At 42.0% G+C, this 23,588-nt stretch overlaps 1 protein-coding gene across 2 annotated transcripts in view; it reads right to left on the bottom strand.

Moving 5' to 3' along the window:
• Positions 1-23,588, bottom strand: part of C7H17orf58 (chromosome 7 C17orf58 homolog) — a 197,297-nt gene that overhangs the window by 62,118 nt on the left and 111,591 nt on the right. For both annotated transcript variants that reach the window (XM_085617256.1, XM_085617257.1), the window contains one exon: positions 21,221-21,412. In XM_085617256.1, the coding sequence (XP_085473382.1) occupies positions 21,221-21,412 (192 nt within the window). The remainder of the gene's footprint in view (positions 1-21,220; positions 21,413-23,588) is intronic.

Genomic DNA, 23,588 nt, shown 5'->3' with positions numbered 1-23,588 from the left:
ATGGAGCGATGGGAAGAGTTGTGGGTTTTATTAATTATCAGAAAAAAGAAGGAATTGAATGTTTACAGATAAAATTTGATCAGATAGAGGAAGTTAAAGACATTTGTCGTTGTTCAGTTCGTTTCATGCTTGTGAAAGACTTATATGTACGTAGGAAGCAGTTTCCGTTTTCACTAGCATATGCTGTAACTATCCACAAGTCTCAAGGATTGACTGTAGATTGTGCATTTGTGAACATTGGTTCAACTGTGTTCAAAGAAGGTATGGCATATGTAGCTTTGTCACGAGTCAAAACATTATCAGGTTTATTCATGATAGACTTTGATGACTCAAAAGTTAGTGCTGATACAAACTGTGTAAAGGAGTATAATAGATTAAGAAGAAGCTATGCTCCTCATTTAGGTCAGTATCCTGTGTTGGAGAAACGTGTAGTTTCTCGTAAAAGGAGAAATGAGAATATCTGTAATGAAGATGTAGAGAAGAGGAAAAAAAAGAGGAGTGATGTAATTGCAAGCAAAAAGAATAAGGAAAATGAAGAACAGGTTGTAGGATGTCATTTTGAAAATAGCTCTGGTGTCAACTGCTACGCTAATGTAGTGCTGAATGTTGCATTTTATCTGGAAAGTTTGCAAGAGCAGATAGTAGTAAATCAGGGAAAAAGATTCTGTTCAGAGCTCAGTCTCCTTTTTGAAAAGCTGAGTAAAGATAAAACTCAAATAGAAAGTGCTACTGAAATTAGAAAACTTTTAGATGTATGTTCAGGACGAACACAGTTTTCTCAAAATGAACAGCAAGATGCACACGAATTTTTGATGTATTTTCTTCAGGTAGTGGAAGAAGAAGGAGTTCCCATTGACATTTTTTTTGGTCTCTCTTATAAATGGGAACATAGTTGTGATAATTGTTATAATATATGTGGCTCTATTGTTGATAATGAAAGGTTTATTTATTTGACATTGCCAGAGAGTAAAACAGTCACTTTTGCAAAATTAGTTAAAGATGCTAATCATAGCATGAAATGTGGTGAGTGTAATTCTGACATGTTTTCAACATTAATTTTAAGGGAATACGGACAGTATGTAATTTTAATGATGCAACGATGTAGAGCTGATGGATCAAAATTGGATACTTTAATAAAGAAGTTTACAGGACAGCAATTATCAATTTCAGGAAAAACTTTTGTAACTGTTGCAATAATTTTCCATGATGGACCTACTGTTACTTCTGGACATTACACAGTTTATCTAAAATGTGAAAAAGGCTGGACACTGTGTAATGATTCCCAATTGATTTTCAAACAACGTTTGCCTTTTGATTTAGCAAATTCCTATCTAATCTTCCTGAAACCTAAATTTTAGAGAGATTTGGCAAGATCTGGACAAAATAATTTTACCATTTTACTGGATTACCATTGCAATTTTGTAGAAAAAAGATTTTTAAAATTATCATTTGGCCTAAAGGAAAGATAACCAATTGTAATGTGGACTTTTTTAAATTTTAATGCAATTTTCAAAAACCAATAATTTAGAGATAATCGGTAACTTCTGCACATTTTAAATTATGGAATGCTATTGGACTGCCATTGGAAATTTTTTCAAAAATGATTTAAAAAATTACTATTTGGCCATGTGGAAAAGTAAGCAATTCTATTGTGGACTAAATAAATTATTCAAAAAATTTTCGTGAACCAAAATGTTACAGAGAATTGGTGAGATCTGGACAGATTAAACTTTAGAATTTTAATGGTTTTCCCTTGGAAATTTATTCCAGGAAAAAAAAAAAAATACTATTTGGCCTAAAGGAAATAAAATCAGATGTATTTTGGAGTTATTTGAGATATAATATTGTGATTATACTTCTGAAACAAACATATCAGACGGTATTTTAAAGAAAAAAGTATTGTTTTTAGATGATATTTTTTTAGAATAATATGCATTTCTGTAATGATAAGTTTAAGTGAGAAGACATTCTGGGCTTTTTTAATACAATCTTTGTGATTGTTAATTTTTTTTGCCCGCTGTAAAATGATGAATGCAATTGCTTTCACAATTAATAGTGAAATGCAATATATTCTGAAAACAGCAAAAATAAGGCAAAAATATTTTTTTGTAAAAAATGTAAATATGTGTATTGTATTATAAAATGGATAAAAAATATTAATACTTTTTTCTTTATTTTCAGATCGATATAGAAAATTTTCGGAAACTACAACCATTTTAAAAACTATTTTTTAAAAAAACAAATGAATAAATATTTTTTTGAGTGAGTATGGTAAGTTAAAAATAAAAATTGTAGTCTCTCAAGGACTTTGTAATGAGATAAATGATTTTTAGTGTTTTTTTTTAAAAAATAAAAAAAAGGTACGCTTACCGTACGCGTACGGTAAAAAAAAAAAAAAAAAGTTTTAAAAAAAAAAGAAAAAAAAAGATGAAAGATAAGGTTGGCTCTTAAAAGAACCGTTGTGTTCATGCAGGGACAGAGGAAAGAAAGATTGGGAATATTAGACGGTACGACAAGTGTGCTGATCTATTTTACTGTTCACCAGGGAAACACTGGTCTCCCTATAAGTAATTAGATCGTGACAAGTGGCGCACCGTACTTCAACCCTCGCAAACCGAGGGTTAATTTCCAGAGGGCCAGCAAAAGGAGATTCTCCCCCCACAGATGAAGGGCTCACCTGACCTGCAGAAGAAGGAGTCTGCCCTGCAGATGATGGTCCAGGCTGAGCTGCTGTGGATGTACTGGCTCGTCTTTCTGAAGAGTTACCTCCAAAAAGATGACCATGTGTCCTTCTGTGTACTTCCTGGAGGTGTCTCTTCATGGTGTGATTCCCAAAGGAATACTTCCTGTTAGGATTACCTCTAGAAAGTACACGCTTACACAGCTTGCAAGTAACTAAGGGTGCATTCACCTTTTGCTGGCCTTCTGGAAAAGTAAAATACTCCCAAACGTAAGAAGGCTTTACTTTCCTCGCTCTCTGCCTCAAGACAGTGCTGCTGGTGCTAGCCTCACTCTCAGAAGAGCTCTGCTGTTCTGCCATCGTATCCCAAAGACAAACCAGCTCCTTCTCCCAAGGGATCACAAGCAGAAATGAGGGGAATGGGTGTGGTGTAGGAGAGTTCTAGAACTGAAAGTAGTTTCAACCAATCAAAAGTTGTGTTTCAAGATCACATGACCTACCGTACGCTTACGGTACGCTTACGGTACGCTTACGGCAAAAAGTACGCGTGCGCGTAAAAAAGACACGCGCTTGCGCGCATGCGCATAACAGTCATTTCCCGGCACTTCCGCGTAACGTGCGCGTGTTGCGTAAGCGCGCACGCGTCCCACGCGCAGTACGCGCGGCTACGCAAAGTACGTAACTATGCGCAAGCAGCGTAGATAGATTACGGACGTTGCGTAAACCGTACGCTTACCGTGAGCTTACGGTACGCGTACTATAAAAAAAAAATAAAAAAAAAAATAAAAAATCTGGAAATACATTTTACATGTTTATTTTAAAAAATATATATAAAAAAAATATTTAAGGATTTTAAAAATTTAAGCATAGTCTTTATAAAAGATAAGAAAATTAAATTAAAAATATGTTTGAAAAAAATGAAGAATAAAAGAAAAAAATAGCATTTAAAAAACCTTGCAAATTCACTGAAAAAACCATGGGTTTCACACACGTTATAGTTAGGAATTAGCATTTAAAAAACCTTGAAAATTCACTGAAAAAACCATGGGTTTCACACACGTTATAGTTAGGAATTAGCATTTAAAAAACCTTAGAAATTCACTGAAAAAACCATAGGTTTCACACACGTTATAGTTAGGAATTAGCATTTAAAAAACCTTAGAAATTCAGTGAAAAAACCATAGGTTTCACACATGTTATAGTTAGCTGGACATTTTACTCGTAAAAAACCAATGAAATTGCCCCGTTATAGTTAGTTCAGCTAACTATAACTCGCGCGCCCGCAATGCACTGCTGATGACGTCACATATTACATCACTCATGACATGGTCAGTGACATCACTCATGACATCACTGATGACATCTCAAATGACATCACTGATGACATCACTGATGACATCATCCTTGTGATAGAGTGGCAGACCTCCTCTCACCTTAATATAAGCTTTGATACACACATTCAAAAATAGAGACTAAAAATTTCAAAACAATGGACATACCAATACCAGTTACAACAACCTCTTCAGTAATTCTAAGATCCACATACACATCCACTCATTCACCAACAGTCCTATACAGTCACTCATACATGTACTCACTCATCATATGTACTCATACATCTATACATCCTGTTACACAATGCCACTCATCCATAGAGTTACTCACACACATAGTCACTCATGCTAATAAAGAATAAAACATACATTTACTTGCATATACAGTAATACACACACCACCATACTTACTTCTACGGAAACTTACACATACTTAGTCTTTTAAACAATCACTTATAGAAACACATACTTATTCATACAGGAACTCTTTCAATCTCTCCCTCTCACATATACTCACATATATACACCAATAGTCACATATACTAGTTAAAAACATATGTAGTTACTCCTGAAGACACTATTGAGACAGTCATTCACTCAATAACACACCCATACACACACTCATCCACACATACAGTCCTGCACACATGCTGTCTTCAACACATACAAACAGTGAGTCACTCATTCATGCATCTATGCACTACGTAATACCCCCCACCGTACCATACAGACACTCAGACTGATACTCAAAAAAACAACTAATAACCTATATAGACACCCATGTAGCTACTCACCAACCCATGCAGCCACTTATACACAAAGTGAGAGATACACTTAATCAGTCAGTAACACAATCAATTTTTCAAAAACAAATCATCCATTTAGACACTTATATACCCATTTATTCTTCCATCGACCTTGAGATACACATATATAAAACATATTTAATTTTCAGAAAAACACACATTCACTGGATGATGTCATCAGTGATGTCATCAGTGATGTCATTTGAGATGTCATCAGTGATGTCATGAGTGATGTCACTGACCATGTCATGAGTGATGTAATATGTGACGTCATCAGCAGTGCATTGCGGGCGCGCGAGTTATAGTTAGCTGAACTAACTATAACGGGGCAATTTCATTGGTTTTTTACGAGTAAAATGTCCAGCTAACTATAACATGTGTGAAACCTATGGTTTTTTCACTGAATTTCTAAGGTTTTTTAAATGCTAATTCCTAACTATAACGTGTGTGAAACCTATGGTTTTTTCAGTGAATATATATTCTATATATATATATCTATATATATATATATATTGGGCCCATCAAACCTCGATGACATCCAGAGCACGATTATATAGTTTTTCCTACATTGCACTGTTCTTTGTAACACTCAACTGTGTATTTCCCAAAATTTAGTGGCTCCATTCGCAAGCCATTAGTAATCCCATTGATCCCTCCTATGGACCTTTATCGAGATACATGCAGATTCACATGATTAATGAATGCACATGATTTGTCCAAACTTGCAGTGCACCGCATTTGCAAGCCACATTTTTTGATTGATCGCATTATAGTAACTTCTTCCCAATAGGGTGTGTTACATTTCTGTCACAGTACTCCTCTGTACGGTATTGTGACAACTGTCATTCCCATAACACATTACACACTCACAAATGTGATAATGTAGTGGTGAATCACACCTCATTCATAGCATTACAATGTCCATTCACTTTCTCCGTTTAAGTGACAAGTGCCTTATTCCATATGTAGTTACTTGAATGTATTGCACAACCTCTGGTTGCATCATTTAATAATATGTTCCCTCATATCAGTCATTGCCCCTGAGGGTACTGCCTATTGTCTCTAGAACATGGTCACACATTACCTATTGATACACACACTATGTCAAAAAGCATTGTGGTCCACAATGTTGGGTGATTGACATTCTGTTAATTCAGACTCGTAGCAAACTTTCAAGCCCCTTCTCCACCCCTATTTTTTAGTTATGCAAACACTAATAATTATGTATAAGAACAAATGTTCAGGTGGGCTGAGGATAAGAATAAAGTGACACATGCTGACTTTTATTACAGGAACAATTATGTAATCCCAATGTAAAGTGGCATATGCCAAATAGGACCGAATGCATTATTAAATGTGCATTATGGATATGGGGCCATGGCTTTTGGAAACTAAGGTGGAGTGCTATACATTCATACTAACCACAATGGATAATTGTTGGATGTTACATGTTGATCAGATCACAGAGGATCATGGAAATTAGGACATCATATTTACACTAAAGTGCAATTCCACCAACATGTATGCTTGGTACCTATGACCTCAAATAGTTATTAACCATATTAATTAAAGTGTGCTGTGTTAAAACAAGATTATAAGGCAGATAATCCACTTAAAAACCAAAAATATTTGTACTGAAACAGTTCAATGATTTCTCGGTTGGGGAAATGTTCTACTTCTGACCATTCAGGGCCAGATTACAAGTGCACATTACGCTATGCTTCCATGTTGTGGCCCCAGGGGGCTTCTGTGCCAATGCCACAATCCGTATGGACTCTTCTCTCCTTAATTCCTTCTCCCAATCACCCCCTCGGCTGTTCATTCTCACATGTTTTATCCAGTAGAACTTAAAACCTGTTAGTTATATCGATTGTGATGTTTTTGAAAGTGGCAAACCATTGAGTAACTCTTGTGCCTATTGCTTTTGGCCCGCATATGTTGCAGGATTCTGAGCTTTAAATATATATATATATATATATATATATATATATATATATATATATATATATATATAGATATGAATGCTCGATTGCCATACCCCAAAATTGAGCTGCACTCGAATGCTGGACTTAAGGTGGCAAGCCTTTAATAAACAGTACAGGCAAGATGCTGCTGGTGGATATGATTTGACAGCTGCAGACGCGATACACCTGACGCGTTTCGAAGGCAAAATCCTTCTTCTTCAGAGGCAGTCGCAGTCACAAATACGTGCTCGGTTCTCCGTCCATTAATGCTCATAGTACACCCCCAGATGGGCGGGTCCAATGCCCAAAGCATTCTGGATATCGAAGTCCCGAAATCAAACCATTGGTGGTGCACTAATTTCTGTCCTTTTCAAGCCCGCAGATGGACCCCCTGAAGAAAGAGGTTATTCTCATAAAATTATCAGAGAGGCATGTGAGAAAGTCACAAAAATAAAAAGAGAAGAACTTTTAAATCAAGACCAATGCAGAAATGGAGGATGGAGCAATACGATTCATTACCACATTTAGTAATCAGGCAAATGATGTCAGAAAATGCTTAAACAAATTCTGGAAGGTGTTACGAATTGATGAAACCTTCAGAAAATGTATTGATGAATTCCCTAAAATTACATTCCGCAGATGTCCTGCCCTGAAAGATGTATTATGCAAAAATATTTTATTACCTGAAAAAGAAATTAGATCAAATATTCAGGGATTTTTTACATGCACTTCCTGTAAAGCGTGCAGAAACAGTTTCAACTGTAAACAGATAGTTTTATCTAAAACCATGAAACCGTTCATTATAAGAAAACACCTTAACTGCAAATCAGATTTTTGTGTGTATGCATTGATATGCCCTTGCCAGCTGGTATACATTGGTAGCACTATTAACCAGGTGAAACTGCGCATCTTGGAACATATGCGTGCTATAACTAATGAAGACAGGCAATATCCTATTGCTCGACATTTCAAAGAATGCCACAATAAGGATATTAGTTTACTAAGATTTTGCGCCCTCGACAGAATTGTCATTTCTGAAAGAGGGGGGAACAGAACGCAAATGTTGCGCAGATTAGAATCACGGCTGATAATTAAATACGAAACCATGTTCCCAGGGGGCATAAACAAAGATGAAGAATTATCAGTCCATCTTGGTTAAACTGCAACATACTGTAACAAAATTGTAAAAAATTACAGTTTCGACCTGACCATCTATTGTTATTGTTTTTAATATTATGAACCTCAAAAGTTTGCCTTGTATGTATGATGTGTGTTGTTTTTAACAGGTAAATAGTAACCATTATATTGATTAGTGCATTTGGTTTATTTTATAGGAGACGGAGTGTGTGCCTTGTTGTGAAGAATTGCAGTATTAAACCCCATGAATTGGTATCACTATATGAATTAGAAACATTTTTTGACATTAGCCCACTAGGGCATTTGAGTGACAATGTAGTCAACATCGCGATTAAATTCTGTGAATATTTACCCACTTGGGTAGCTTTGTAAATACGAATCAAGGGTGATTTGTGTCTAAAAGCGATATTTGAATGCGTTGACAGCTGGCAACTCATTTTGATCTAATCTGATCATGTTATGCACATATTACTGTTTGCATTATGATTTAAGAATAATGCAGTCAACATCGCTGCTAAAACCAGTGAATATTTACCCAAAAAAATATATATACACAATGCACACAATAGTTTTCAATAGAAACAGGTAAGTAGCACGAAATACACAGTGGTCACCAGGAGGAGACCAAACCATATAGTAAAAGCGGTATGCAAACCATGACTCAAGTCAAGACTATACCCTGAAGATGTAGAAGTGCCGGGGACCCAAGGAACCACCCTAGGTAAGTAACTAGGAGCCCCACAGAGGCTGTGTGCAGAGTGGGAGCACAACCTCCATGGGGCTCCTAGTTACTTAAGATAAAGACAGGTGGCAACCCCATCATTAAGCTGCTCTTAGAGCTGCTACATAATGATGATAGTCATACTGTAGAGGCCAGAGACCAGGAAAATGTGGGTAAGGATACTCCTGTTGATCTCAATTCTGAGTTTGGGCAGAAGGACTCAAATGATTCCCGCCTGCCAAACTCTGACCTCTCAGGGCTTAGTGCAGATGGCACAGAGGAGATTTCCTTTGTTACTCCTGGGAGGGTCAAGGGTAGACCAAGGAGGTCTAGATCTTCCTCTATAGAAAGCAATGCTTCCGGACATTCCAGAGGGACCGCCATATATTTATAAGAGGGACAGCACTTTGGACAGGGAATACCAAATGCTTGAACTCGAGAAAGCAAGGCTTAGGCTCAGGAGAGATCAATTGGCCCTGGACAAAAAGTCCCTGGAAGTTCAGAAGGCTAGGAAGAAACTGGGACTAGAGTCCCATGGTGGCAGCAACAGTGTCCCCAGAATCAGAGAAACTTCTTTTGACGCAGGAGGGAGATGATATCCATAAATGGATCGCAGCATTGGAGAGGGCCTGTAAAGTCAGAGGGTCCCTCAAGAGCAGTGGGCAGCCATCCTGTGGCTCTCCTTTGCTAACAAAGGTAGAGATAAGCTCCTCGCTGTTAGAGAAGAGGATGCTGACAATTACTCAGTACTGAAGAGTATTCTCATAGATGGGCTTGGCTTAACCACTGCACAGTATAGGATTAAGTTCTGAGACACTAAGAAGGCACACACCCAGGATTGGGTAGATTTTGCAGACAGTGCTATTAAGGCTCGGGAGGCTGGCTTCATGGAAGCAAGGTACAGGACTATGAAGTTTTGTACAATTTGATTATGAGGGAGCACATCCTCAATAACTGTCAGAACCAACTTTTTCATCAGTACCTGGAGGACTCTGATCTGACCTCTCCCCAAGAATTGGGAAAGAAGGCAGACAAGTGGGTCCGCACCAGGGTTAAGCAGAAAAACCATGGTAATGGAGGTGACCAGAAGAAGCAAGATTCTTTTAAATCTCAGGATAAGGGTGGGGACAAGGCTAAAGATAAAAAGGAGTCTTCACATGGGCCCAAAATACCTGCATCTGGGGGTGAGACCGAAAATCCATGAAGGGCAAAAAGAAACCTTGATACTACATATGTAAGGTGAAGACCCATTGGACAAGGGATGCAGATTGTCCAAAGGCCAAGGAAACTACTACTACCACTGCCCCTAAGGCACCTGCTCCCCCTAGCACAAGTATAAGCGGTAGTACAGCAGCCAACGGATTGTTTGGGTTAACCCTGGGTTCTGAGATGGGTTCTGACTTAGTCAGGACTCCAGCTCAGGCTGTGGTTGGGGTCCCTTTGAGAGGGTAGAGATTGACATTGTTTGTCCCTTGAACCCTCTAACTGCATCTGAGCACAGTTATATACCAGTGGTGGTGGACCATGCCACTAGGTATCCAGTGCCCATTCCCCTTAGAAAACACCACAGTTCCTGTAGTGGCCAGGGTCCTCCTGGGAAACTTTTCCAGAGCTGGCTTTCCTACGGAGGTTTTAACAGACAGAGGTACAAACTTCATGTCTAGTATTATCACTGCCATGTGGAAAAAGTGTGGAATAAACTACATCTTTATCACACCTTACCATCCACAGTGCAATGGGCTTGTTGAAAGGTTTAACCAGACCCTCAAGGGTATGATCATGGGATTCCCAGAAAAGCTTAGGGGAAAATGGGATGTCTTACTACCCTGCCTTCTATTTGTCTATAGAGAGGTTCCTCAGAAGGGGGTTGGCTACATCCCATTTGAGCTTCTCTCTGACATCCAGTTAGGGGTCCATTGTGTCTAGTGAAGGAAGGTTGGGAGCAACCTATCAAGTCTCCTAAACAGGAGATTGTGGATTATGTCCTTGGCCTGCGTTTACGCATTGCTGAGTACATAAAGAGGGCTTGCAAAAACCTGGAAGCCAGCCAAGAACTTCAAAAAGCTTGGCATGACCAAAAGGCTGTCTTGGCTGTTTACCAGCCAGGCCAGAAAGTGTGGGTGTTGGAGCCTGTGGCCCCAGAAGCTCTCCAAGACAAGTGGCGTGGCCCCCACACTATACTTGAACAAAAAGGTGAGGTCACCTACTTGGTGGACCTAGGTACTTCCAGAAGTCCCCATAGGGTGCTTCATGTGAACCGCCTGAAACCTTTTTGTGGACAGGGCTGACATGGGCTTGGCCATGGTAACTGATGAGAGACAGAAGGAAGAGAGTGACCCTCTCCCTGATGATGGGTCAGTAGATGGAGTAGCTTTGGCAGGCAGCCTCACTGACCAATAGCAAACTGATTGTAGGCCAGTCCTCAATCAGTAAAGGCACATGTTCTCCATGAAACCTACTCAAACCACCTGGTGTACCCATGAAGTGGACAAAGGCGACAGCCTGCCTGTTAAGAGTAAAATCTACAGACAGCCTGACCATGTCAGGGATTGCATCAGGATCGAGGTCCAAAAGATGCTGGAGTTGGGGGTAATTGAGCCTCCTTCAGAGAGCTCCTGGGCTAGTCCAATAGTCCTTGTGCCAAAACCTCACACCAAGGGTGGAAAAGGATAGATTTGTTTTTGTGTGGTCTACAGAGGTCTCAATGCAGTCACTAGGACTAATGCCCATTCAATTCCAAGGGCAGATGAAGTCATAGATACTTTGGCCTCAGCCACGTTTCTGAGTACATTTGACCTGACAGCAGGCTGCCGACAAATCAGACTAGCTGAGGATGCCAAGCCAAAAACAGCATTTACAACCCCTAGTGGGCATTATCAATTTATTGTAATGCCCTTTGGTCTGAAAAATGCACCTGCCACATTTCAGAGGCTGGTGAACAAAGTCCTCATAGGCCTGGAAAGCTATAGTGCAGCATATCTAGATGATAAAGCTGCCTTTAGATCCACCTGGGAGGATCACCTGTTCCACCTCAGAAGTGTTCTATAGGCCCTGCAAAAGGCAGGCCTCACTATCAAGGCCACTAAGTGCCAGATAGGGCAGAGTAAGGCTGTATACTTGGGCCACCTGGTAGGTGGAAGCCAGGTTCAACCACTGGAGAACAGAATCCAGACCATTATGGACTGGGTTGCTCCCACTACCTATACTCAGGTCAGAGCTTTCTTGGGCCTGACTTGGTACTACAGAAGATTTGTAGAGGTATATGGGTCCATTGTGACTCCCCTGTTTGATCTTACATCTAAGAAAATGCCCACAAAAGTTCAGTGGACAGTAAGCTGTCAAAAGGCATTTGATGACCTGAAGCAGGCTATGTGCACTGCTCCCATACTACAAAGTCCTGACTACTTCAAAACTTGCATTGTCCAGACAGATGCATCTGAGATAGGTGTAGGGGTTGTGTTATCACAACTTAAAGCAGAGGGCCATGACCAACCAGTAGCTTTTATCAGCAGAAGTTTGACCCCCAGGGAGAAACATTGGTCAGCCATTGAGAGGGAAGCCTTTGCTGTGGTCTGGGCCTTGAAGACGCTGAGGCCATACCTGTTTCGCACTCACTTCATTGTTCAGACCTACCACAAGCCTATGGCTTAAACAGATAAAGGGTGAAAACCCTAAACTTTTGAGGTGATTCATTTCCCTAGAGGGGATGGACTATGCAGTGGAACATAGACCTGGGAGTAACCATGCAAATGTAGATGGGCTCTCCAGATATTTCCACTTAGAAAATGAAGACTCATGTGGGCAAGGTTAGTCTCATCTCCTTACATTTGGGTCAGGGGGTTGTGTAGGGAAGTAGGATCTGCTTTTATGGTTACCGCCACTTTTTGCCTGGTGCTATGCTGTTTCTGACCAGTCTGACTGGGATCCTGCTAATCAGGACCCCAATCTCTGTACTTTCTCCCCTAAATTGGTATGCTACTTAGGTACATCCCGATTGGACACTGATGTACCCTTATCAGTCCCTAGCATATGGTACTAAGGTACCCAGGGCATAGGTACACCAGGGGTCCCCCATGGACTGAAGCATGTATTATGCCACCCATGAGAGACCACTCAAACTGTAACTACAGGGCCTGCCATTGCAGCCTGTGTAAGCTGGTGCTAGCACCACTTACGAAAGATATTGGTTTTACTATATCTAAGGTCACTACACTTAAAACCTATTAGTCACCCCTAAAGTAGGCCTTTTCAATCCTGAAGGCAGGATGCTCGGTTCTAAGTGTGAGGGTGCCCCTGCATGAGCAGGACACCCCTACAGCCTACAGAGTCCATTCTCCCGGGTTGTAAGTGCGACAGCCATATAACATATAAAGGGGCACAGAGTCATTACACGATGGCCATCTCAAAACTGGCTGAAACGAACCCTATCATGTTTGGTATCAAATATTTTGGAATCATACCTCCCACACCGTATACGGTGTGGGAGGTATGATTCCATGCACTGTAAAGCTATTCCGGAAGGCCCTCAGTGCTCCCGGTACCAGTCTTCTAGACCCGGACAGCACAACATGGATGCTGCCGACCAGAGGCACGATTCTGCCTTCCTGCTGCTAATCCAAGCTCGAGCAGGGGAAGGAGAAACAATAGGTATCCTGTCACAGGGAGGTGTGACCACCTCCCAGACAGGGTTTAGTGTATTGGGGCCGGGTGGGAGCACCTGCCAGAGTCACTCAGTCTGCTTGAAGGGTACAGTTGGTGCCCTCCTAGCATAGTCCAGTTCAAACCAGCTTAGGGAGCCGTTGGCTCTCGCACTGGCACGAAACTGGACAAAAGACATTGGAGTATCCTCCCCACTGTCTGACCCCTCCTCTGGGAAGGAACCCTAAATCGTCCCAACCCTTCCTTTGCGTACTTAGGTGCTTAGCTGAGGGTGGGTCCCTAGATTCATTGTGGGACAAGATTCATTTTAAGACACCACTCCTACTTTGACCGTCTGGGCACTCTAGACTTCGCTGGACTTCACTCTGGGCATCAAGGCTGCAACTGGGAAGACTCTTGGTGCTCCTGATCTTGTCGCCCTGCTCATTTGATGCAACGTCCGTGCCTGTTCTCCATACAGGAACCTTCCAAGGTCTGTTGGCATCCTAGACACCTGAAGGAATCTCCCTTGAAGTGAAGGAGTCACTTCCCTGCATCTGCAGGCACCGCAACTAAGCTGACTGGTCTGCTCAGCAACACAAGTGGTGGTTCTTCACGTCCCTCAAGACCTGCCCTGTCCTCTCACCAAGTTTGATGCCAGTATCCCTCGTCGGAGCCGCAGGAACTGAACCCCTGTGCACCGCGTTGACTTGCTGTTGGAAAGGCTTGTTGTCTTCCTTCCATCAAGATCTTTGGGCTCCAAGTAGCCCCCACCTCAAGCATCTTCTGTGACCAATATCTTCATCCTCACCGCATCACTTGTACTGTGGGCCTGCATTTTTGGTGAGCTGCTCAAGGGCCTCTTGCGACTCCAGTGCCTCCTCTTGAGGGTCTTCTTTGATTTCTGCGACCTCCCCTGATTGCTGAGGGCCTGCCCTGACTCCCCTGCTTGTGGTGAGTCACCGGGATCTTGCTGGTCCCGACACTGACCTTGCTTGTCCCGACACTGCACCTTCTTCGCTTTCCACATTGTTTGCAGTTGCCAAGGCTTGCTGGTGCTCCTGACGGACAACGACCCCTCAACAAATGTCCGATGCCCGGTGGAGCTGCTCTGTTCAGCTATTGAGGAGATCGGCCTTGGTTCATCCCCTGACCGTCACCTACCCAGCCGGACTTTGGGCACAGTTTTTCTCCCTGTCTCCCTGTCTCGCCCACACCCCCTCATCGTATTTCTGTAACTCTGCTTTTTCCTTGTCTCCTATCTATCTATCTGTTCCCATTCAGCACTCTTTCTTTCTTTGTCTTACGTCCTTTGCTCCTATCCCCTCTCACCTGAATCTTTCCCCTTGCCAGCTACACCGCCTAGCCCGCTGTCCTTTTGTGCCCTTTGACTAAGCACTCCTTCCCCCCTTGTTGGGGAAAGATCCAATATTTATACTCTGGAGTCCCAACAAACCCACTGAGAGAGTCCACAGTGCCTAGGGAGCCACTCACAGTTGAGGTATGGTATGGCACCCCTTGCCAAAGCACTCCCTCTCCCCTTTTTGGGGAAGGATCCAGTATGTAGGCCTTGGAGTCTCAGAGACCCCTCCGAGAGAGTCCACTGCGTATAGGGAGCCTCTCACAACAGAGATGGGGAAATGATACCACTTCCCCTGGGATCACAGCTTACTGGACTTCGGACACAGCTCTGACTCGTCTACCGGTTTGTGTCCCCGTCATCCTCCCCCTCCTCTTTCCATGCTGTGTCTCTCACCCTCCCCTCCTCTTTCCCTCCTCCATCTGTCTACTTCCCCTGCTCTTACCCCCCCTCCCATGAATCTCTCCCCTTGCCTGCTTTTTCCCTTACGCATAGGTCCTTTTTGTTTGTCTCGACCTTACTTGTCACTATGTTGTCAGGCTCTAATAACTGTGTAACCTTTGTAACGATGTAACCTGCAATTATGGTCTGATACTCATCTAAAGCACTCTGATACCTCCGGGTCTAGCCAGCGCTATATAAAACCTTTAAAATAAATAAATAATAAACTCTTGACCTCCAACGTGGGACAGCTTGTGAATCCACCTTTGGTTTCCACCAGACACTTTGATCTTCACCAGCAGCGGCATCTCCCTGAAGTCCGCCATTGAGTTAGACAGTGGTTTCCGACGCCACTTCACACCTATGCACCCGGCTTCCCTGGTGTAGGTATCTGGGTTCCTGGGGTATCCACGGGTGGGGTGGCTCTCTAACCTTCTGTCTTCCCCGGGGTTTCTTCAGGGTCCACTGGGAAGGGTCCTTCTTCTCTAAAATTACAACCGGGACTTACCCATTGACTTGCATTGATCCCATGGTCGTGTTCCTACTCTGCACACGGCCTCCGTGGGGCTCCTAGTTACTTACCTCGGGTGGTTCCTTGGGCCCCCAGCACTTCTGGGTATAGTCTTGACTGGAGTCGTGGTTCGCATACCATTATTTTAGTATATGGTTTGGTCTCCCCCTGGTGACCACAGTGTATTTCATGTTACTTACCTGTTTCTATGGAAAAGTATTGTGTGCATTGTGTATATCTCCGACTCTGAGATATCTGTACGTGTTAGTGAGTGTCTTATAATAAATACATATTTTTTATAAATACACTGTGTGGTTCTTTTTCACTTAATCTATACTTATAAGATTATGTTCTATTAAAACAGGCTCTGGACTACGCCTGAAGGCTTCTCATCACAGCTACCACTTAGAGAGCTTTCTAAGGTTGTCTAAGACCACTAAAATCACCATATGGGTTGTCTGGATTGGTGCAGGGTGCCCAGTTACATAAGTGTGCATCATACACCAAGTCAGCTTCTCACAGTCAGTATACAAGATTTTAACTTATAACATAATGATTACTGTTTGCATATTCAAAGACAGATCAATTTATGACCATTTTGAACAGAATATCAACAACACAGTTTCAATTGATCTCGACAACTCAATTTTTATATCTATAGTACGATATTCCAATACTAAAGTATAGTCAGTCGTAGTGTACTTCTTCGGTGTTAGTATTTGGTAATGTACGGTAACTGCTGCACCGTACAGCACACTTGCAAAGTGATAGTTAAACTTTGTCAAAGAATAGAATTTTTTGCCCAAATGGTAAACCATCACTATAAAACCTATGCTTGACATCATGCACACACCCTTGCACTTTGGCACATGATAGCCGAAGATACACCAGCACTAGAGGAAAGAGCAACAGCACCAGATCTTAGAAGGTGTGGCGCTGTTGTGTGCTCTCCTTTTCACACAGCAACTTTGTATACTACAGTGCATGAACCCTTAGTAAATCTGCCTCTTTGTGTCTCCAGACCCAGCACTCCCAGTATGAAAGACATGCGATTCCTACTCATTGTCTTAAGTAACATTTCCTGTACATTGATTTACACTCTCGTATGAGTCATTGTCTCTGTGTATGTTTGTGATGTAAAGTGCTTTGACACTCTACATGGGGCAGAGTAGCGCAATAAAGTAAATAATTGTGGGACTTGGCTAAAGAGAGATGAGGAGCAGGCACCATTGGAGGGTGGTACTGAGGGAATCCGTAAAGAAGGGGGTTATTATTGCAATGTGTGTTGGGGGGCAATAAGGACCATTCCACCGGGCACTACCAATGCCAAGGTGGGTCCTGTTGTGAAGGTTTTTATAACCACCTGCCCTAGAGTGCTTTTCCCAATTAATATCAATTTCACAGTCTCGCCCACAATGATAAAACTCACAAAATACAGTCTGGTTACGTACAGAAACATGAACAAGTTCAATTAACAAGCATACTTTTGGGCTGTGGTGCTAAAAACGGAGACCAGCACTGAAGACCGGGTCTAGCCGGTGCTATATAAAACCTTTAAAATAAATAAATAATAAACTCTTGACCTCCAACGTGGGACAGCTTGTGAATCCACCTTTGGTTTCCACCAGACACTTTGATCTTCACCAGCAGCGGCATCTCCCTGAAGTCCTGCATTGAGTTCGACAGTGGTTTCCGACGCCACTTCACACCTATGCACCCGGCTTCCCTGGTGTAGGTATCCGGGTTCCTGGGGTATCCACGGGTGGGGTGGCTCTCTAACCTTCTGTCTTCCCCGGGGTTTCTTCAGGGTCCACTGGGAAGGGTCCTTCTTCTCTAAAATTACAACCGGGACTTACCCATTGACTTGCATTGATCCCATGGTTGTGTTCCCACTCTGCACACGGCCTCCATGGGGCTCCTAGTTACTTACCTCGGGTGGTTCCTTGGGCCCCCAGCACTTCTGGGTATAGTCTTGACTGGAGTCGTGGTTCGCATACCATTATTTTAGCATATGGTTTGGTCTCCCCCTGGTGACCACAGTGTATTTCATGCTACTTACCTGTTTTTATGGAAAAGTATTGTGTGCATTGTGTATATCTCCGACTCGGAGATATCTGTACGTGTGAGTGAGTGTCTTATAATAAATACATATTTTTTATAAATACACTGTGTGGTTCTTTTTCACGTAATCTATACTTATAAGATTATGTTCTATTAAAACAGGCTCTGGACTACGCCTGAAGGCTTCTCATCACAGCTACCACTTAGAGAGCTTTCTAAGGTTGTCTAAGACCACTAAAATCACCATATGGGTTGTCTGGATTGGTGCAGGGTGCCCAGTTACATAAGTGTGCATCATACACCAAGTCAGCTTCTCACAGTCAGTATACAAGATTTTAATTTATAACATAATGATTATTGTTTGCATATTCAAAGACAGATCATTTTATGACCATTTTGAACAGAATATCAACAACACAGTTTCAATTGATCTCGACAACTCAATTTTTATATCTATAGTACGATATTCCAATACTAAAGTATAGTCAGTCGTAGTGTACTTCTTCGGTGTTAGTATTTGGTAATGTACGGTAACTGCTGCACCGTACAGCACACTTGCAAAGTGATAGTTAAACTTTTCAAAGAATAGAATTTTTTGCCCAAATGGTAAACCATCACTATAAAACCTATGCTTGACATCATGCACACACCCTTGCACTTTGGCACATGATAGCCGAAGATACACCAGCACTAGAGGAAAGAGCAACAGCACCAGATCTTAGAAGGTGTGGCGCTGTTGTGTGCTCTCCTTTTCACACAGCAACTTTGTATACTACAGTGCATGAACCCTTAGTAAATCTGCCTCTTTGTGTCTCCAGACCCAGCACTCCCAGTATGAAAGACATGCGATTCCTACTCATTGTCTTAAGTAACATTTCCTGTACATTGATTTACACTCTCGTATGAGTCATTGTCTCTGTGTATGTTTGTGATGTAAAGTGCTCTGACACTCTACATGGGGCAGAGTAGCGCAATAAAGTAAATAATTGTGGGACTTGGATAAAGAGAGATGAGGAGCAGGCACCATTGGAGGGTGGTACTGAGGGAATCCGTAAAGAAGGGGGTTATTATTGCAATGTGTGTTGGGGTCAATAAGGACCATTCCACCGGGCACTACCAATGCCAAGGTGGGTCCTGTTGTGAAGGTTTTTATAACCACCTGCCCTAGAGTGCTTTTCCCAATTAATATCAATTTCACAGTCTCGCCCACAATGATAAAACTCACAAAATACAGTCTGGTTACGTACAGAAACATGAACAAGTTCAATAAACAAGCATACTTTTGGGCTGTGGTGCTAAAAACGGAGACCAGCACTGAAGACCGGGTCTAGCCGGTGCTATATAAACCTTTAAAATAAATAAATAATAAACTCTTGACCTCCAACGTGGGACAGCTTGTGAATCCACCTTTGGTTTTCACCAGACACTTTGATCTTCACCAGCAGCGGCATCTCCCTGTAGTCCTGCATTGAGTTCGACAGTGGTTTCCGACGCCACTTCACACCTATGCACCCGGCTTCCCTGGTGTAGGTATCCGGGTTCCTGGGGTATCCACGGGTGGGGTGGCTCTCTAACCTTCTGTCTTCCCCGGGGTTTCTTCAGGGTCCACTGGGAAGGGTCCTTCTTCTCTAAAATTACAACCGGGACTTACCCATTGACTTGCATTGATCCCATGGTTGTGTTCCCACTCTGCACACGGCCTCCGTGGGGCTCCTAGTTACTTACCTCGGGTGGTTCCTTGGGCCCCCAGCACTTCTGGGTATAGTCTTGATTGGAGTCGTGGTTCGCATACCATTATTTTAGCATATGGTTTGATCTCCCCCTGGTGACCACAGTGTATTTCATGCTACTTACCTGTTTCTATGGAAAAGTATTGTGTGCATTGTGTATATCTCCGACTCGGAGATATCTGTACGTGTTAGTGAGTGTCTTATAATAAATACATATTTTTTATAAATACACTGTGTGGTTCTTTTTCACTTAATCTATACTTATAAGATTATGTTCTATTAAAACAGGCTCTGGACTACGCCTGAAGGCTTCTCATCACAGCTACCACTTAGAGAGCTTTCTACGGTTGTCTAAGACCACTAAAATCACCATACGGGTTATCTGGATTGGTGCAGGGTGCCCAGTTACATAAGTGTGCATCATACACCAAGCCAGCTTCTCACAGTCAGTATATAAGATTTTAATTTATAACATAATGATTATTGTTTGCATATTCAAAGACAGATCAATTTATGACCATTTTGAACAGAATATCAACAACACAGTTTCAATTGATCTCGACAACTCAATTTATATATCTATAGTACGATATTCCAATACTAAAGTATAGTCAGTCGTAGTGTACTTCTTCGGTGTTAGTATTTGGTAATGTACGGTAACTGCTGCACCGTACAGCACACTTGCAAAGTGATAGTTAAAATTTGTCAAAGAATAGAATTTTTTGCCCAAATGGTAAACCATCACTATAAAACCTATGCTTGACATCATGCACACACCCTTGCACTTTGGCACATGATAGCCGAAGATACACCAGCACTAGAGGAAAGAGCAACAGCACCAGATCTTAGAAGGTGTGGCGCTGTTGTGTGCTCTCCTTTTCACACAGCAACTTTGTATACTACAGTGCATGAACCCTTAGTAAATCTGCCTCTTTGTGTCTCCAGACCCAGCACTCCCAGTATGAAAGACATGCGATTGTCTACTCATTGTCTTAAGTAACATTTCCTGTACATTGATTTACACTCTCGTATGAGTCATTGTCTCTGTGTATGTTTGTGATGTAAAGTGCTTTGACACTCTACATGGGGCAGAGTAGCGCAATAAAGTAAATAATTGTGAGACTTGGCTAAAGAGAGATGAGGAGCAGGCACCATTGGAGGGTGGTACTGAGGGAATCCGTAAAGAAGGGGGTTATTATTGCAGTGTGTGTTGGGGGGCAATAAGGACCATTCCACCGGGCACTACCAATGCCAAGGTGGGTCCTGTTGTGAAGGTTTTTATAAACACCTGCCCTAGAGTGCTTTTCCCAATTAATATCAATTTCACAGTCTCACCCACAATGATAAAACTCACAAAATACAGTCTGGTTACGTACAGAAACATGAACAAGTTCAATAAACAAGCATACTTTTGGGCTGTGGTGCTAAAAACGGAGACCAGCACTGAAGAGGTATCTTCACCAAGCTGCTTGGAACGGGTGATTGTTAAGGTGACTTAGGTAGAAATGTTAAGGTGTGTTTTACTATGAAAATGATGTCTGCCACTTTAATGTACAAAATGTATAGTCTGGAGTGTTCCTACTAGATTTCCCTAAATAATATGTTTTGTTGAAATTATTAGGCTGCCAGGTAACCAAACACTGAGCGTTCCCGGCTAAGGGCTCACATTATACAGATACTCAAATAAAAGTTTTTCATTTTTTTTTTTATATTGTAGCCATTATCTCTCTCCACTTAAAAAAAAACCTGTCTACACCATCCATTTTAAACGCCTCCTGACGTCAGCATTGTGCTAGGACGAGCCAGCTGGAAGGCAAAGCCTGAAGTCTGTTTTTACCTAGTTTGAAGTCTGGGCAGGGCCTCCGGCAGCTGGAAGTGTCCACAGCCAGGACCTTGATTCTGAAGAAGAAGCCGTCAGGGGTGATGTAGAGGCGGCTCATTTTGTAAAGGCCCTCGCTGTTCACCAGTAGAGTTACCAAGCGTGCTCCGCGCCCGAGCACTTCCACGTCGTGCACTATTCCATTCACGGCTTTGTGGAAGAACATAAATCACGTTTTAAAGCAGAAATGAGGAGTTACAATGACTATAAACAGCAGTTCAGATGCAATAACAAACAATAAGGAAGTGTTTCAATTTTTGCACTTTTTAAAATTTAAATATGTTTCAATTACTTACCAGTAATTGCATTATTTCAAATTGCTTTTGCCCACATTAAGTAATTAATGAGCGGCACTGAGCCTCATAGACACACCGTCAAAATCATCCTAGTATATAAGGCCCTCCCAGCATCCTGTTTTCGTGACTCAAGTTCTGCTCTTCTCAGTTGATCTGGTCTGAACAGGGTGGGACGGTGGTGTTAATTACTTTCATATTTCATTATAGTAATTCAACACTAATCCTTCTTGGGTTCCGGAGTAGCGTGTTACTCGCCAAAAAAGTGCTTCAGCGCCTCATCAGGGGTAGTAAGCACTATATAAATGCAATTACAATACAGTACAATACAATTAATCTTGGCAAAAGCATTGTTCGGAGTAATGGAATTACTGGTAAGTAATTGAAACATATAGTTAGCATGCTACTTTTGCCCCAATTAATTACTTAATGAGACAGAGCAAGCAATGATAAGACCAAGACAACAGATTCATTGCTGACTAAAAATGTTAATATTTATTCATTAATTGTTCTTCATCAAGTACATCATATACAAAAGAACCTTAGACCCAAATGAATCCCGAATGTCCCTTTTCTAAAGCACCCTATAGGTCTTGAAAAACGTAGATAGATCTGAGCATGAGGCAGCTCTGCAGATCTCTGTTAGGGACGCCCCCTGCACTTCAGCCAAAGAAGCCGACATGCCTCTAGCTGACCTGCCTTGAATCCCAACCGAAGGTGGGACTCCTGTCTCCTTGCAGGCTAAAGTTATGACATTACCCACATACTTAATGTCGGAGTAGGATTTAAACCATTTCTGACAGATCCAAAATTAACAGATAAACTGGTGCATCCAGTAGTTCTTGTGCAATTCTCTCCAGATAAATTAGGATAGCTTGCCTCACATCCAAACACTGGAGTTCTCCTTCCTCTAGGGTCTAGTGGTATGGATGAAACTCTCCTGATCTATGTGAAGCGGGGACTTAACCTTGGGGGTGAAAGAAGGTCCTAAACTAAGAACAGCCCTGTCCTCAAATATTCGTAGCAAAGGGAACCTAATGGACAAGGTTCCTAGTTCCCATAGGCTCCTCAGTGATGTCACAAGAAAAAACGTGTTAAGAGTTAGGATTCTTATCTCCAGAGATTCTAAAGGCTCAAAAGGAGGAGATTTTAGTGTGCGGAGAGCCAACAATAAATCCAAGGCAAGGAATCTTAACCTTGATATACTTCAGATATTCTCAGAGCCCTTAAATAATCTCTTAGCTAGCTCTATAGAGGGTTGGACTAGGACAAAAATAGGCATGGGTACCAAAATTAAAGTGAATTAGATAGCAAAAAAAGTGTCCCATGTTTGCAAATTGAGCAATTTTCAACTTGTAAAGACATTGTATGGGTGTTTTGCAAGGTATAGAATACTACATCATTTTGAGCTTGCTGCAGGCAATGTTTGCCTTAATACCAGGGCAATAATCAATAAAAACCATCCTCGCAAACCATAAAGCAGGACCACAAACATTAAAAAAACACAGTACACATACTGACTTGTGAGACCAGCCCATCAAGCACTGCTTCATTGCCCTATAGGCCATGCCGATCCTGGCTCTCCATCCTCCTAAACGTCTACGCAAGCGCCCCTAAATGCCTCCACTGCTGCTGACTGAACACTGAGGTGGGGACACCTTAAGACTCAGAGAGGAACCATTTTGCAGAAACTCCAAAATGTGTGCAAACGGTGCAGATTGAGGAGCAAACTGACTAGCGGAACACAATTTAGTAAAGGTGACCCAATGCTTCTTATAAAAGGCTAAAGTGGAGTTCCTCCTTGAGGCTTGAATGGAAACTGCTAATATCTCTGAAAGCTCAGGTCAAATCCCTGCACACTGAATCGCCAATCCGGAAGATGTAATCTGAGATAGAGAATATGAAGAACAGGATGGGAGAAAGGAGAAGAGGCATCAGGACCCATTCTTTGTCTGTTTCAGATTTACTGCCAGGGAGAAGCAGGTTTGAACGGTGGCAAGCTGGAGCAAAAAGAAGCACTGTCATTTTTTTGT

Source organism: Triturus cristatus, chromosome 7, assembly GCF_964204655.1.
Source record: "Triturus cristatus chromosome 7, aTriCri1.1, whole genome shotgun sequence".
Lineage (NCBI taxonomy): Eukaryota > Metazoa > Chordata > Amphibia > Caudata > Salamandridae > Triturus > Triturus cristatus.
This window is presented reverse-complemented; position numbering and strand designations above follow the sequence as displayed.